The sequence below is a fragment of the Rutilus rutilus genome (assembly GCF_951802725.1).
Source record: "Rutilus rutilus genome assembly, chromosome: 4".
In the NCBI taxonomy this organism is placed as follows: Eukaryota; Metazoa; Chordata; class Actinopteri; order Cypriniformes; family Leuciscidae; genus Rutilus; species Rutilus rutilus.
In genome coordinates this window covers 48,284,771-48,302,743 of record NC_140212.1, presented here as the reverse complement: position 1 = coordinate 48,302,743, position 17,973 = coordinate 48,284,771, and the positions used below count along the sequence as shown (strand labels likewise).

Here is a 17,973-nt window from a genome sequence, read left to right as displayed (position 1 = left end):
TTGGCCAGGATGCCGGGGTTACACCCCTACTCTTTTTCGAAGGACATCCTGTGATTTTTAATTACCACAGAGAGTCACTATGAAAGTAGCTCGGCTTTAATCGGTGTTCGTTGCCATGGTATCTTACGCTGCACGGCTAACCTGCTCCAGGGCAGGTTATGTTCTGGATTCAAGATCTCAGACTGAAGTTTGACCAATCAGCTGCGAGCAAAGAAACATATAGGTGACGTAACTAATTCTCAGCATCTGTTCTCTGTTGCAATAGCTTCACCTTTTCTCCCAAATCCGGTGGACATCTCCGCGCAAATTGTTAGACAAGCACTTCGTAGAGAAAGAGTTTTTAGGACAGACAAAATCCATTTGACTTTCCTGATACTTACTTGTATGAAAGATACAGATTTTCCGCGGAAGGAATGTCTTCTCTTTGTGAACTTCTTGAGCCGCACATAACAAATGTGACTCGTCGAAGCCATGCCCTTACTGTACCGCAAATGGTATGTATTGCGTAGCGTTTTTTTGCAAGTGGTACATACTTGTATGCAGTCGGTGATGCAGAGAATCTAGGGAAAAACACGGTCTGTCGAACCATTCCCAAGGTGGTCCTCGCTCTGCAGGGGTACATAAATAGCTTCATTGTGTTCCCTGGACATTTTTATCGTCCATGTCCATAAAAGAGGGCTTTTATAAAATTGCCGGTAAGATATCTTGATAGGGTGACATCACATGAACAAATTTAACCTTTCTCACACTTTTTTTTTTTTTTTAAATCATATTTCACACTTAGAAATCTATTATACAGTAGTCTGCAGTAGCTACCTGTTAAGAATGATTTTAAATATATATTTTTAATTCCTATGATAGGATTCCCTAGAGTCATAGGAGCAATAGACTGCACACATGTTGCAATCTCCACAGCTCTAGGAGAACATGAGGCAGATTATGTGAACAGAAAGTCCTTTCACAGCCTTAATGTTCAGGTAGGGCTACTATATAGCCTATGAAAAATGATTTTTATTTGCATTGAGATCAATCTTTAAATAAATAGTAACTAACAGATAGGACAATTATTTACTGTACATTTCATCTGCAGATGACTTGTGATCATGAATGCATGATCACAAGTTTGGATGCCAAATGTCCTGGCTCAGTACATGACTCACGAATTTTCCGTGAGTCTATTTTGTGTCAGCGCTTTGAGGAAGGCAAGTTAAATTACAGTACACTTTAAAGTTTTAATTTTAATAGCAAAACTTACACAATTTTCCCCTTTTCTGTTCTATGACAGGGCTTTTTGATGGCCTGTTGGTAGGAGATAGAGGTTATGCATGCCAGAGGTTTTTGCTAACCCCCTATCCTGACCCTCAGACAGGGCCACAAAACCGCTTCGATTTGGCCCTCAGTAAAACCAGGGTCAAGATCGAGATGACCTTTGGCATCCTAAAGGCACGTTTCAACTGCCTTAGGCGTTTAAGAGTGTCACCAGAGCGGGCATCACAGATAGTCGCTGCATGTGCCATTCTGCATAATATAGCCACTACCAGAAAGGAGCGAGTACCACCACAAAAAGTGGCATGACTTTCTACAAACATAGGACTGACTGTCATTTATGTCAAGGGTTTAAAGCATTACCTTGTTCACATTCTTTCTGTAGCCCATTGAGGAAGAGGCTTCAGTTTCTGGGGCAGGTTGTGAAAAATCCTACAATAAAAGAGATGTGTAAGGGCCAGTCACTTAATTATGACATTCAAATGTGTGCCATAATAAAAAGCCCAGTGCATTCACCTCAGCAACTGTCTCAGAACACACAGACAGAGTGTCTTCATCATTTGGTTCACCCTAATAAATAAAAGGCCAATGTAAAGCATAACTGTTGTAAAGCAGGTTATGTTCGTTGTGTTCTGCCTGCTGCATACTGACCTCTGTTACCCCTTTTCCACCAAGGCAGAGCTGGTGCTGGTTCGGAGCCAGAGCCTAGTTTCAAATCGGTTCTTTGTTTTTCCACCGCCAAAGCACCAGCTCCGAACCAGTAAAACTGGTTCTTAAGTAGCACCAAATCATTGCAGGGTCTAGAACGGAGCCAAGAAAGAACCGCTTGCGTCAGAGGCTGGGGGCGGGGTTACCGTGGCCAACAAGACTGAAGAGAAACTTGTGACCGCCATTTTTAAATAGCAGCTAGTCGAGCTAATAGCAGCTCGATTATAATATCCGTCTATGTAAGTTACGGCGAGCTGCACGAACGCGTTGGATTCGCCGTGTTTGGATGCCGATTTATTTTCGCAAACCCATGAGCATCCATAGTAACGCAACGTCTATTATTGTTGATGCCTTGTTCGAGATGCATCGGAGCAGCGTGGACCGATCAGAGCTGCGGGAGTGTTTGGAGATCATACGACTCCTTGTGCTTTTTGATCGCTTTCGCAGTGCTTTGATTTCATGTGCTGATCGTTCTGCGAGAAGCCGATGCATCTCGAACAAGTCTGGTGTGTTTGTGTTTGGCGCTGCCGCACGCGCGTTGCTGAGCAACATGATACGTATGCAGTGACGTAAGATATAGCTCTGTTGTGGCTCTCTGGCCGGTGGAAACGCAAACCGGTTCTTAGTAAGCTCGTCAGTCGAACCAACTCCGAACTGGCAATAGCTCTAGCTCTGAACCAGCACCCGGTTCTTGTTGGTGGAAAAGGGGTATGTGTGGGAGACTGTGTGTGTGTGCGCTGGCTTCAACAGGGACACTGTATTTCCCTCTACTGCAGAACAGAGACAGCCATATTTAATATAGTTGGTTTTGTCAACATGATTAGGAATTAACTTTTGTTATACAATGCATTTTCTTTGTTGATTAAATTTATTTTACTATATTGGTTATAATATATAATATAATACAAGTTCTAATATATTTTGTACTGCTATATTGTTTTTTTTTTGTATTAATACATTTTTCTTTTCTTTTTTTTGAGTACACTTTTGTTTTTTGGACACCTTTGCTTGAAGGAAATGTTGGGTAGTTACATAATGTGGAATTAATAAATCAATCCATAACTTTTAATGTAATAAGTTAAGTAAAATCAGTTCCTAAGAATGAACTTACCTCTATTGTTTCAATGTGTTTAACGAGTCGACTACGCTTCACATTGGAATCACAAAAGACCATTTAGAACTAGAACTTTAATAGCACGTGCTTATTTAACACAATTCTCTCACGTGAAGACTGCATTTGTCACCCCTTGCGGAGTTGCGGCAAGTGCACACTCACAGCATGACGGCACTTGCAATGGATAAGTAACGTTAGGCTACATAATCAAATTCACAAATATTACACCATTTAAACATTATTAAAAATACATAGGCTACTGAGTTACTAAAACAATATTTGGCAAAGAATACACTTGTATGTTCACAGTTTGAACGTTCGTTTCCATTTGTTTAATTTCAAGATCTGAGGTGAATTATCTATTGTTGCTTTTACAGCTACAAAGCTGGAGCACTAAACGATATTCAAAGTCACATTGCATGCTTTTAACATTACAGCACATAAACAGTACTTGAGATTATCATTGCCACACTTTGTTTGTTGTTCCAGCCGTGACGTCGCAGAAAAAAAAACTGGGGGAGGGTGGGGAGGAGGTTTACCGCTTTAAAAAAAAAAACTTAATTGTTTAGCTCCAAATGCTCAGTATTTGGTATAATTATATATAATATAAATATATATAATATAATAATTATATTTAGATATAAGCCAGAAGCTTTTGATAAAATCTCAGTGGCATTGAAATAATCTGCACTGGGAATCTGTGATTCTTCGTTTGAATCCTTTATATTATCATTTGAATGAGTTTTCTGTGTGTGAATTTCTATTTCGTGTGAATGGGACTTTTATTTTGGCGTGACAACATGATGTCATAAGGCTGCGCCGCTCCTGCATCTGTGATTCTGCTGAAGAAAGGTTTGTGTTTTAATCATTTAAAGTATTTAAACCAATGTAACCAGTTTGGACAATTAGAAATATAACATGTTATTTTTTAAATGCAACATTATGTATTTAATAACATTAATGAACATAGTTTTTATGAGTAGAGTGCATAAATAACATTAATGAACACTTTTTGTGAGTTAACATGTATAACACAAAAAATGTGTCTCATTTTGCTCCCTATATTGTGAATTAGTTCATCATAACATGCTGTTTGTTCTCTGGCAAGTAATGATAGAGAAACGGCTCAGCTTTTTGATTCAGAGTTTGTAAGCACTCGAATCACACTGACGACTCCTGCAGTTCACTAGTGTAAATGCAACAAGAACAACAACACACACATGTGGAATGACAACTGCCAGTTTTTTCCACAGTGTAATCCATTAAATATTATTTACAAATGCCCAAATATTTTTTTGTCTGTATAATATGTGTTCCTTTGTTGATTTGTAGTGCTAGTTATGTGTTTTTAGTCTAATCAGATCATTTAAGTCCATTAACTCTCTCTGACTGACTCTCTTACCAGTGAACTGAACTACTGAACTAGATCTGATTGACACACACTCAGAGATTTAGATTAGAGTGTTTTTAGTCTAATCAGATCATTTAAGTCCATTAACTCTCTCTCTGACTGACTCTCTTACCAGTGAACTGAACTACTGAACTAGATCTGATTGACACACACTCAGAGATTTAGATTAGAGTGTTTTTAGTCTAATCAGATCATTTAAGTCCATTAACTCTCTCTCTGACTGACTCTCTTACCAGTGAACTGAACTACTGAACTAGATCTGATTGACACACTCTCAGAGATTTAGTTTAGAGTGTTTTTAGTCTAATCAGATCATTTAAGTCCATTAACTCTCTCTCTGACTGACTCTCTTACCAGTGAACTGAACTAGATCTGATTGAGATGCTCTCAGAGATTTAGTTTAGAGTGTTTTTCTTTCTGTTAACTATTCTCCTCTTAAACAGGACAGAGTGTCAAAACACACAGAAAAACTCCTGGTGAAGCGACTGAGATCCACGTGACACACTATTATAAAGATGGCGTTTATTAAAGAGGAGAGTGAAGACGTGAAGATTGGAGAAACATTCAGAGTCAAACATGAAGATACTGAGGAACAAACAGGTTAGTTTGTGTGTTTTACTGTGTGTTTCATGTGTGTTTCACTCCTGTCGATCCCACAATGTGTGTTTCACGTTTTCAACTAAAAACTTCTGTTAAAAGGTGTTGTGTAAATACCCATAAACATTCAGGGGTACATTTCCCAAAAGCAGGACCGGCCCGTGGCATAGGAGACGATGGTCAATCAGAGGCGTTTAAGTTAGTCAATTCCATTCACCGCTCAAAATGCTGGGCTTTCTGAGTTTTTTCTGCACGTTCACGAATCCTTTCATTATAACAAAGTGTTGAAACTATGTAAATAAGAGATTAATTATGCAGTGTAGACAGCTTTATTGATTATAACCAGGGGTGCACATAACTATTTTGGTCTGGTTCTCAAAGGAGCTCCTGGAGATCTGCTTGGTACTCACACTTTATGCAGCACACTTGTCCTATAAGCTGTCGCCATCACACATGAAATAAGTAGTGCTCTATGTTTATCAAATTGTAATGTATTAATGTAATTTATACAATTTATCTGTGTTAAACCTATAAAAGTGATTTTCTCTTTCTCTTCTGTTGTTTGATTAACATTGGGTTAACCTGTTAAAGGGATACTCCACCGTTTTTTCATATTAAACTGTTATTCCCTTAACTAAGACGAGTTGATACATACCTCTCTCATCTCAGTGCGTGCACTTAATTGCTCTAGCGCGCGGTGACACTTTGAAAGCACTTAGCTTAGCCCAGTATATTCAATGGTATCTAGCAGCAATGAATTTAGAAGTAACCAAACACATCAACGTTTTCCCTATTTAAATACAGTTACACGAGTAGTTATACGACCAAGTATGGTGACACAAAATAAAACGTGGCACTTTTCTAAGCGGGTTAAAAAGGATAACTATAATGTATGGCGGAATAGCACTTTTGGAAGTACTTTGACTCGGCGCAGTAAAAAGTCACGCCTGCGAAGTACTTCCAAAAGTGCTATTTCTTGTTCTTGCGCTTGATCTTTAAACTAACAGGACTTGCAAAAACACATACAAATGATAAACTTTCACTCCGCGATGGGTAATGCGTTCCAAACCGAAACCGCTCAACTAACATACGTGCATGACATCACACATCCTGTGATGTGACTATTTTGCAGATACGCACATCGCGATATCGATGCTAAAACGTTATATCGTGCTGCCCTAATCATGATTGTTATATTACCAGAGATGGAGAAAAATCCTACTCTAGTAAGTAAATGTGTCCATGTCCCTCAAAATGTCCCCAACTCACAAGCGCTTCCCTCCATGTTTTCTGGTGCGCGTCATTAATTTTTTCATGATATTCAGTTCACATTTACTTGTATTGCGCAGTTCTCTGTCTTCGCAAGGTTTAGTGGAAGGTGGTGGTCCTTCATCCAGCAAGAAATGCCTGTCAGACAGGCTGAGATACGATCAGCCACCGTCAGATCATCTGGTTAGAATGAGAAGTAGAGTTGTGTGTGATTGGAATCCATGTTTCTGAATGACAGATCCTAGTGATGACATGTAGAAAAGAGAAATGGTCCCAGCACTGAGCCCTGAGGCACCCCAGTAGCTAGATGTTGCGCCTTAGACACCTCACCCTTCCTCGACAGCCTGAAGGACCTACCTGAGAGAATTGAACCATTGGAGTGTGATTCCCGAGATGCCCTTCATCTTTAGGATTGGCAGGAGGATCTGATGGTCAAACGCAGCAGACAGATCCGTCAGGATGTGAACTGATGATTTAGAGGCTGCTCTTGCCAGTCTCAGAGCTTCAGTGACCGAGAGCAGGGTAGTCTCAATTGAGTGTCTGCTGGTTGTTGTCCAGAAGGTTGTTCTTCGTAAGAAAGAGTTAAAAAATGTAAAATACTTCTGAGAAAGCAATTCATGTCCAGAGGAGATGGGGGAAAAATACTGGGAATACCGTGTTCAGCTCTTAAAGTGTCAGTTCTTCCAGAGGGCAATAGCTTTAGTTTCAGGTCAGTATGTTTTACTGCAGCTGGTTTGCTCTCCTTTGTCTATGAGCTTGTTTTTGCATTACAAAGTCGGGTTGATATTGACTTCAATGATAAAGTCATCCAAGCCGGTTTCTCTTGACTTTTGAAAATGATTTGGTTGAAAACACCTCGCTCAAGTGTTTTAGCAATGAATGGAAGAAGAGATACCGGTCTTTAGTTTTCTAAAAGTGCAATACTTAAAAGTGGGGTATGTGATTCTCTTTTTTGGCCATTTTTTCAAAATCACTTGAAATCCTATTCCTAACCCACTTAAAGCCACTGAGTTAGAAGCACTGAAATGAAAATTAAGCAATTTAATCATCTGTGGAACGGGCAGGACTCGAAAAACTCCAGCCAATCATTTCCAAAACCACCTAGAATCACTGGACAGTAAGTGCGTCAATCAAACGGTCGTACCATACCCCCCTCCCCCCATCCATGTTCTTCGAATGGGTGGAGTCAAAGGAAAGAAGGTAGGACCATTTGAGTTGTGTATTTTCAAAATCTGTCAGCCGTTTTGCAAATCACATACCCCACCTTTAAGCTGCGTATTCACCGAAATTACCCAGAACGGTTTGTTTTTGGAACTTCTTTCCATGAACTTTTTTTTCCCCCAGACCCGTTGGTGTCTGCGTTTCCACCGCGGTCTAAAGTACCGTGAAGATTAGGCAAATTAGTCAGATGATGTAGGACTGCATGCTACTTACCAAGGGAGATCCAAGCCAGGCGGAACCAACGAGAAGAACCTCTATGCAGGCGTGACGTTCTCAGTAGCGTTACAGTTCCCACTGGATTTCATCCTCTGAATTTAAGCTTAATAAAGCCTGAACCTCGTCGTAAGCCCCATCCGTAATCCAAATCCGGAGGGTAGTAGAGGCTTGCAGTTCCTTCCTGAAGATGGAGCCTACCCCAAAAGGACTGAGAAAGGAAATTGATACCCAGCAGTTGGAGTATTCATTGGATGAAGAACCTTAAATATTTAGGCAAAGAAAATAAATTATATTATTGAAAAATATACAGACATTGACAGGTTGTCTTTAACCCCCTGAGGTCGGCTATCGCGCCGGCGCGATAGGCTTGTTTTTTTCCTTATCAGTGCAAAAAAGAATCAAAATACTAATATTAATTTTTATCTTATATGTTTGTGTTATACATCAATTGATCCTGTTAAGTGTGTATTTTTTTGTGTATACTCACAATAAAAACAAAGTGTTGTGCTTTTTGCCAAATAAAGAAAAATAAACACGAAGCGAGTTCTGCCTTCTCTCGGTCAGTTAAGTCCATTCTGAAATGCGTCTGAAAATGAACCATAACTTAGCGAATACTCGGTCTAACAGGCATACAGACACACAGGCATGAAGCTTGAATTCTCTTCTTTTAAATGAAGTCATTTTTATAAAAAACAAATATTCTCAGTTTATGCAATCTGTATGAAAAGAGCGAGATGTCAGTCGTTCTCATCTCAGCTAATTATTTTTAATATGACCCCGCCCACTGAGAGCGCGCGCTATTCAAACGCAAATGACTGAGGCAATCCAACGCCCCCATATCACCTCGAGAAAACACATCAAGCTTATTCAGATCATGAAAGAAAATGTACCTCAGAAGTGCTGGTATTTCGAGGAGCAACAGATCCTGAGCTATGGAATACTGTAGTAAGTTTTTTTTTTGGTTGAAAAAAAAATGAATGTTTCGCTTTTAGCAAACTATATTGCTATACTGAGTAAAAATCGACTGAAATATGTTGAAATAAAGTATTTGTATAAGCAACGTATTAAACTGCAAATTAACATTTATATTTCTTATAATAAAAACGAAAGACCTATGTTACAGACATATGAAAGACAACATTTCGTTGATTAGTTTTGGATAGATTATACATTTTTACTGTAAAATATCTGCCACCTCAAATAAGCTTTTGTTTGCCAATTTTTGCTCATATGTTAAAGGGGCTATATGCAACTTTTTCCCCAAAATAAACGTAACAATAGCCGTTTTATTTGACCATTTATGACTCAAACATCTCCTGATGAGCATACTGACACCTTGTCAGCTCACAGTGGGTGCACCTATAGCCTGTATCCTATTTTTCCTATTTTCTGTCGGGTCGGAATTTTCGCGCGCTGTCTGCGGATGTGACGTCAAGCGCGTTCATGTTTAACGTTTCAGATCACTCTGCCACCACCGCTAGTCAGCAAACAAACTTAGTTTCTCAAACAATATATGTATTTGACTGTTCTTACCTCTGTAAACATAATGTTGACTTCTTTGCAGCGGATGACTTGTGAAGTGTGCACGTACGAGAGCGAGCAGAAAGGAAGAGCAGTTCCGTTTTTTGGCCACAGGTGTCAGTCGCGAGTTTAAATTTCAGAAAATCGCATATAGCCTCTTTAAATATAGTATGTTTTGTCAAAAATAAAGTAATCAAATAATATGTTATAGTGTTTATTCCAATCAGTGGCGGAGCCAGAGGGGGGTCCGGGGTGGACACCCTGACATGCGATTGGCCACCCCGGGTGCCACCCCAAAATTTTATTTGCTGCTGGCAGTTGCTGATGCTGATTTAAAAAAAAAAAAATTCCATTCGCCGGCAGCGCGGCGCGCGCGCAGTTTTCAAACGGACGAGCAGAGGACGAGAGATGGTTGCAAGATACCGAACTTCACCGAATAAGAAGACATATTTGAAGTAAGTTTTCAAGGTTTAGCATCAGGGTAGTTTGCTCCGAATACATTAGGCCTAATACACGCATACAGTAGGCCACCTTGCCGTGTGTACGTTACAGTATACAAATGTTCTAGCTAATGTGAGGATAGGAGATCAAAACGCAGGCAAAGAAGAGCAGAAACAAGCGATATTTCATAATGCGATCACTAGGACTGTGAAGCTTTATGGGTGTAGGGTGTGGATGGACTCGATCTACTGTGTTTTGATCATCATTAAATCTGATCTAGATGTAGTCTTTGATAAAAATGCGATTTTCTCAGCTTTTTGCTCATGTGGCTTTTTATGAAACTTGCCAACATTCAAGTGTTGATAAAAAAAGACGCACAAAGCTAGAATAAAAAAATAAAAAAATTTGTTTAAAAGCACAGGGTCTGTTCTTTCTTTTGGTATGTTCAGATATTCATACAACAAAATATTCTGGGGTGCCATGAAATTGTGAAAATTACCAATAACACCTTTTTTTTATATATACTGGCGAGAAAGAGTTAAGATAAAAATGTTGGTAATTGGATGATGATTAGAATATGAATATGATTGGAATTTGGAATCATATTTTAAATTTGTCATATTTTTGAACAGGGTCAATTAAACATGAAAAAAAGGGAGAGATAGGCTATCAGAGTTCTTTTTAAAGAACCACAAAAATAGTCCAGTCATTTTTATGAAAAAAGGTAGAACAAATTGCAACAGAAGCAAACTCAAATAATTTTGTTTCCTCAATATGTCCTGAGTAAGAAAAAAAAGTCCAGAAGAATCCCATTAGGGGAAAGTTTCGAAAACTGTTTCTGGGGATTCACTTTTTTATTTTACCTACCTTTTGTCTTCTGCATTCTCCTTACCATTGTCTCCTGTTCTTCCCTCAGACTCGTCCCCCAGAAACAGTCCCACTGACCCAGCCCCAAACCCAATCTCTTAAAAATTAATAAAGGCTGGTTTCTAAAGTACTTCTTCCTGCCTCTATGTATTAATGCTCATGGGTAGCCTAAATGGGTTCCATTCAGACATTAACATTAAGTATTTTACAGTTATATGTCAACAAGATTCAACAAGACATTTTCACCTGGCTAAACCCAATGTTTAGATCTGTTGTGGTATTTATGCAAATTAGCACATACATAATTAGATTATGCACCATTTGTCCATGTTAACAAACAATTAAAAAAAACTTGTAATACATTTTTTTTTGTCTTGATGCAAGTAATCAACTCAGTAATTTTCATGGTGATATCTAAAGATTACAATTTTTACCCTATTCATGTGAGAGAAAGAATGAATAGGCTATATTTGGGTCTTTTTCAAAACTTTCCCCTAATGGGATTCTTCTGGACTTGTTTTTCCTTAGGACATATTGGGGATACAAAATCAGTTGAGTTTGCTTCTGTTGCAATTTGTTCAAGGTTGACCCCCATTTTGTTTTAAAATGACTGGACTAACAGGCAGATCAGACCCCAGCCTTTGCATCACCACTGGCTAGTCAGAGTCAGTGTGGTCAGACTTCAGGACCAGCAACAGCTCAGAGCATCTACCAGACACAGGCAGTCAATCACATACCCAATTCAGGAATTTAAGTTGAGATGATTTTGCCAGATTAAAAGTTCACCCAAAAATGAACACAAAAAAATAATTATAAATTAAATAATTTTAGTTAGAAAGAACAATTATAAATTATTATAAAGAAAGAATTATGTCGTATTACATCTTCCTAGGATAAGATTTTATATTGATGGGCAATAAAATTGTTTACATTTTTCAAGTACATGTCTGCTTGATGCCTGCTATATCTAATTAAAAAAAAAAAAGTGTTTTTTTTTTTTTTGTAAATAAACGCAGCAGGTAATAACAGACACATGCTACGGTATCTTATCTCCTTGGTGCTTCAGCTTTGTTTTCTGCAAATATTTTGGATGTTAAACACTTATAGACACAAACAGAGTGACCCAATTCCTTCCATAAGCTTTTCCACTGTGTGTGTGTGTGTGTGTGTGTGTGTGTGTGTACTCCCGAAAGTGGCAGTGGCCACCCCCTGTATAAAACTCTAGTTCCGCCACTGATTCCAATGTAGCCTAGGATATTCAAGTAATGAATCCTTAACTTTGAAATATGTATGATAAAATGTATTCTTAATTTTTACAAAGAAATTACACTTGAATTGTTGTTGTAATTGTAACCTTTTTAATAAAAAATTATATTTACAAGGTAGATGTAAACAAACTATTAAAAGGTAAATATAAGCCTTTTCTTTAAATAATTGTTATTGTGTTTTATTAGTGACAAATTTGGGGAGAGGATACATATTCCATGTTTTTTACATGTTATTTACATGTTTTCCTTGGATATTATAGGCCAATTTGCAAGCACAATTTGTGGAAAAATAAAAACAAATTGAGATGCTTCCAACTGTTGCTCTTGCATTCTTTCTTGTGACACACCTGAATGAATGGCTCATTAAGTATGCAGGCCCCATTGTCTCCTCAGGTGTGAACCACTAAATATGCATGATGGTGTTGGATCGTTGACGCCCACTCCGCATATTGCCTTTCCAAACAGAAAGTGTTTTGCAAAATTTAAATCAATGTATTGTGTTATGTGAATGATTAGGCAGGATGATTTTCACATCATTTTGAAGAAAAAACTCTAGGCGACAACATCCATTAGTCAAAAGTCTTATTGACACATATTTAGTATGTGTTTTGTGGCCTTATTTCAGAAACTTTAGTTTTCAATAATCATGCATAAACATTATTCTTTCAAAAATACAAACATGTACATGCATGTTGCTCACATATTATGGTAGCCCTGTTTGTGCTAAATAGAGTGTAATTACACCTTTGCCATTAATATGTTTATAAGCAACTGAAAAAAGCACAAATGTCAGGTCATGTCAGAACATCTCAAGGACCCCAAAAACACCTTAGACCCCAGAGGGTTAAACAGAGCTTACCATTAGGCCATTGCCCCGATTGTTGTGAGAAATTCCACGTAGGCCGTGAAAGACTGCCACATTAGGCAGGAAAATGAAAAGCCGGGTTAATATGCAAGGTTTTGTAACATCTCAAGGGGTTCCAATGAAGGAAACGAAGGTAAGCGAAATACAAAATAACAAAAGTTTAATTTCCAACAAGTATTACAATCTAACATGCCAGTGTGCTAGTGCACAAACAATAACCGGCAATAGACAAGTGAACAGGGAAACTTAAATACACAGAAGATAATGACAAGACAACAGGTGAAGGAGATGATGATGAGTGAACACAGGTGCTGAGGATGATGATGACGATGTGCAGGTGAAGGTGATGATGACGGAGGATTCTGGGAAGTGTAGTGCTGAGAATACAGACGAAGACAGACGGAGAATGTGACAGGTTTATGATATGATGTAAACTTACCTGAAGCTTGTTAGTAACAAAGTTATATTTAGTGTTAGCGAAAGAGGATGCGAGTAATGTACAATGTGGTTTAGTTCTGAGGTTTGGAGAGAGTCATGTATGTGATGACCCTTAATTCGTGGAGTTAGAAGGGTTACTTAGGCCCGGAATGGGCTAGAACTGGTAATTAAAATTATTGATTTTTAGAAGTGCATTAAAAACACCACCACCAGTAGTTTGAATTAATAATGTACTTTTGAAGTTAATTGAAGTTAATTGAAAGTTAGGGAATAGAAAAATATGATATGTAAAACAAAACGTAACAAACAAAGACAAAGCAGAATTGTAAGCTTTAAGGGTTGGTGTTGCTACACCTTTAGTGATATAATGTCTGGCTGAATTTATCAGGTGACTAAGATCGGGCAGGCACCCCTCATCTAAGACATAGTGTCGCTTAAACGTGACATATTATGCCCCTTAGGCACGGTTCAGGTATTGGTGAACATAATGACCACTCACTGCTGTCAACATTTTTTGTGTCTCTGATTCATGTCTTCATGTCACTCCGCTAGTAGACCATTCATTTGTCACAATGGAACTTCATTCAAAGCAGAGCTCCACCAAAGAGCCTGCGACTCGTTGCGGAAGGTTATCTAAAGTGTTCTAAGAATTTTGGACGTGTGGGGCGAACTATTTATTTTCTTAGCTGAAGCCGACAAAGGGACAAAATAAATGTAAAGAGAGACATATTGGACCATCTTCATGCCAATAACCAATTTGAACCTCTCCAATCTGGTTTCACCCCCTCCACAGCACAGAAACCGCTCTCCTCAAAGTCCTCAACGACCTCCTCACCTCCACTGACACCGGTTCCCTCAATATCCTTATCCTCCTCGAGTGCAGCCTTCGATACCATAAGCCACAACATCCTGCTCACCAGACTCAAAGACCTTGGTATCGAAGGTACTGCACTCAGCTGACTCCGCTTCTACCTTTCAAACAGATCCCACTTCATCTCTCTCCATAACCACACCTCTATCACAGCCACAGTCACCCAAGGTGTTCCCCAAGGCTCTGTACTCGGCCCCCTCCTCTTCATCATCTACATCTTCCCCTTTGGTCAGATACTCCTCCACTTCAACCTGGACTTCCACTGTTATGCCGATGACACCCAGATCTACCTCAGCACCAAATTCCCCCACAATCCTCCCCTCTCCCACATCAATCCTGTCTGTCAGCTATTAAAACTTGGATGCAACACAACTTCCTCAAACTCAACAGCGATAAAACAGAATTCCTCCTCATAGGCTCTAAATCCACACTCAGCAAAACCAATAACCCCACTCTCACCATCGACGGCACCATTGTCTCCCCATCTCCCCAGGCCCGCAACCTTGGCGTGATCTTTGATTCCACCTTCTCCCTTGAGCCACACACCGGTCATGTCATCAAAACCTCCTTCTTTCATCTCCGCAATATCACCAAACTCAGACCCTCTCTCACACCCCCTGCTGCTGAAAGAGTCATTCACGCCTTCATCTCCTCCCACACTGGACTACTGCAACTCACTTCTCCTTGGCATCAGCTCTACCTACATCAAACGACTCCAACTAGTCCAGAGCGCAGCTGCAGCTGGTCTCATCACCCGCTCCAAATCCTGGCACCACATCACTCCAGTCCTAAAACAACTCAACTGGCTTCCTATCTCCCACCAGATCACCTACAAAACCCTGGTCCTCACTTACAAAGCCCTCCACCATCTGGCCCCCTCATACCCCACTGACCTCCTTTCCCCCTACCAACCCTCACGGTCCCTCAGATCCACCTCAGCCGGTCTCCTCTGCATCCGCAAGTCCAACCTCCGCAGTTTTGGGGACAGAGCCTTCTCCAGGGCAGCTCCCAGGCTCTGGAACTCCCTCTCCCAAGAGATCCGCACCTCTGAGTCCCTCACCATCTTTCAGTCCCGCCTCAAGACCCATCTCTTCACCTCTGCCTACCCCTAGCCCCATACCCCCTCCATTTTCATCTGTGCCTGCATCTTGTTTTGTTTTGTTTTTGTTTTGTTTTATTTAGCATTTTTCTTATTATCTACCTGCCCTGTAAAGCGACTTTGAGTTTGTGAAAAGCGCTATATAAATTCAAATTTATTATTATGATTATTATTAGGTTCCGATATAACAGGTTACACCTTTGTTGGTTGTTTAGTGGATATAGGATTCAGCATACGTGTTGTAAGATTTTATGTTTTACATGTTTAAATGTGTTCATGTCTCTGTGCCATTAAAATGGTATTAACTTGATTTGTTTCTTTTTACCCTAGACCTGATGGAGCTGAAACAGGAAAGTCAAGAACTGAATGAAATGAATGAGAAATATTGCGATTTCATGACTGGGGAGAAATCTTTTAGTTGTTCACAGACTCATAAAACAGAAACTAGAAACCTCCAGATGAGAGTTCACTCTGGAGAGAAGCCTTTGACCTGCCAACAGTGTGGAAAGATTTTCAGTCGAAAAGACAGCCTTAAAATTCACTTGAAAATCCACGCTGGAGAGAAGCCGTTCATATGCCCTCAGTGTGGAAAGGGGTTTACACAGAAAAAAAACCTTAATGTTCACTTGAGCGTTCACACTGGAGAGAAGCCTCACACCTGCCAACAGTGTGGAAAGAGATTCACACTACAAGCAAATCTTACGACTCACATGAGAATTCACACCGGAGAGAAACCCTTCATATGCCCTCAGTGTGGAAAGAGTTTCAGATATAATGAAAGCTTTAATCATCACATGAGGATTCACTCAGGAGGGAACTGTTTTACATGTAATCAGTGTGAAAGGAGTTTCACAGACAGGAATCACCTTGAGAATCATGTAAAAATTCACGCCGTAGTGAAGCCTTACATATGCCATCAGTGTGGAAAGAGTTTCAAACACAGAGCAAACCTTGAGGATCACATGAGAATTCACACTGGAGAAAAGCCTTTTACCTGTCCTCAGTGTGGAAAGAGCTTCACGGTTAGGGGAAGCCTTAGGATTCACATAAGGGTTCACACTGGAGAGAAGCCTTACACCTGTCCTCAGTGTGAGAAGAGTTTCAAATATCACTCAGACCTAAAACGGCATTTACAAACTCATTCAGAAAAGAAAATGTTGTTTCCCTCGGTGTGACAAGAGGTTTAGAAAAAGGAGAAATTTCAAGAATCATCTGCACATTCACTCTGGAGAAAGACGATTCAGTTGTGATCTGTGTAATAAAAACATCACACTTACAAATACATAAATAAAAATACATAAAGTAATGTAAATGTGACACCCTGTTTGTGTTCTTTGTTGAAGAGTACGGCAATAGATAATGTGTATCTGTTTGAAATCAAGGTCATTTTCCCGCAGCTCAATGTGGGCTTTGTCTGACTGTTAACCTTCATTACCACTTCTTTTATTTGTATTATTATTTGTTATTTATATTATTCATCTCTTTATACTTTCCCTTGAGGCTTTTTCTTTTCTTTTTGTGGTTGAGGTAGATGACCTTTAATTTAGACTGTCTGGGGGCGTTGCTACATATCATTCAGTTGTAATCAAATTAATTAAAGAGGTGGTTGAGTATGATTTCACTTTTCTAACTTTAGTTAGTGTGTAATGTTGCTGTCTGAGCATAAACAACATCTGCAAAGTTACAACGCTCAACGTTCAAAGCAAAGGGAGATATTTGCTTTTAAAGAAATAGTTTTTTAAGCACTACAACAAACGGCTGGTAGGGACTACACAACATTCCTCCCGGGTTAGTGACATCACCAACCCTAAAATGTACATAAACCCCATCCCCGGGAACATGCAGTCCATGTGAAGAGTTGTTGTAGTCGAGCACATTTGTGAGTCAGCTCAAACTGTAGCATCCGTCTTTTCACATGCAATAGAAAGTCACTCTGTGTGCATCTCACAACAGTTCCTATATGAGTGATTTATAGATTGTCATGACAGAATACGCTAATTGAAGATAGTTAACTCCACATAGGCAACATAAATTCAACATAACCATTCAGAGACATCCTGTTAAATTCTATGTGTTGTCACTTCTTGATTCTCTGAACTGTTTCTGTCATTTTAGTGTGTGTCTGCATGAGGTAATCGGAGCTGAACACACACGTGCTCTTGAAACCCCACCCTCTGTGCTGGGAGCAGCAGCTCATTTGCATTTAAAGGGACAGACACAAAACGGTGTCTGTAACATGCTATACTGTATAAACATATTTACAGCTATACTGTATAAAAAACTTTAACATGCTATACTGTATAAACATATATGTGGGGTATTTTGGGATAAAACTTCACACACACACTCTGGGGACATCAGAGATTTATTTTACATCTTGTAAAAAAGGGCATTATACCACCCCTTTAAACCCCCATTGCAAATAATGTTTATTTGCTAAATTTACAGACTTTCAGCTGTTTGCATTTAACAAATCAAACAAGAGTAATTGAAATACCTCAACACAACAAATGTTCAAGTGGTTTCACCAAATTCAACTGAAAATTAAACTTTTAATGGCTTTTTCAGGCTCAAAATGATTTAGCCCCTTCATGGCAAGCATCTTTAGTACTTAGTAGAACACCCTTTTGCTGTTCTGACCTGCTGCAAGCGAGATGTATAACCAGACACCAGCTTCTGGAAGCGTTTCTGAGGAATCTGAGCCCGTTCTTCATGAGCAATGGCCTGCAGTTCAGGAATATTCTGGGGTTTGCATGCTGCAACCACCTTCTTCAAATCCCACTAGAGGTTATCTATAAGGT

The 17,973-nt window shown here is 39.4% G+C and overlaps 2 protein-coding genes across 2 annotated transcripts; both read left to right on the top strand.

Moving 5' to 3' along the window:
- Positions 1-439: 439 nt before the first annotated feature.
- Positions 440-1,575, top strand: LOC311289852 (putative nuclease HARBI1; the record flags this gene model as incomplete). The annotated part of the gene is made up of 3 exons (XM_084408098.1): positions 440-977; positions 1,091-1,202; positions 1,286-1,575. The coding sequence occupies exons 1-3, from the start codon at positions 855-857 to the stop codon at positions 1,573-1,575; spliced, it is 525 nt and encodes a 174-aa protein (XP_084264224.1). The 5' UTR covers positions 440-854.
- A 2,302-nt stretch (positions 1,576-3,877) lies between these two features.
- LOC311289568 (uncharacterized protein) lies at positions 3,878-16,604 on the top strand. The gene is made up of 3 exons (XM_084407676.1): positions 3,878-3,940; positions 4,943-5,099; positions 15,503-16,604. The coding sequence occupies exons 2-3, from the start codon at positions 5,015-5,017 to the stop codon at positions 16,345-16,347; spliced, it is 930 nt and encodes a 309-aa protein (XP_084263802.1). The 5' UTR covers positions 3,878-3,940; positions 4,943-5,014; the 3' UTR covers positions 16,348-16,604.
- Positions 16,605-17,973: the final 1,369 nt, after the last annotated feature.

What these genes read in the sequence shown, in the direction of transcription:
- LOC311289568 (XM_084407676.1), top strand. Translation starts at nt 5,015, where the DNA reads ATGGCGTTTATTAAAGAGGAGAGTGAAGACGTGAAGATTGGAGAAACA. An exon ending in AGATACTGAGGAACAAACAG is followed by an intron (nt 5,100 to 15,502) that starts GTTAGTTTGTGT and finishes TTTTTACCCTAG; the next exon opens with ACCTGATGGAGCTGAAACAG.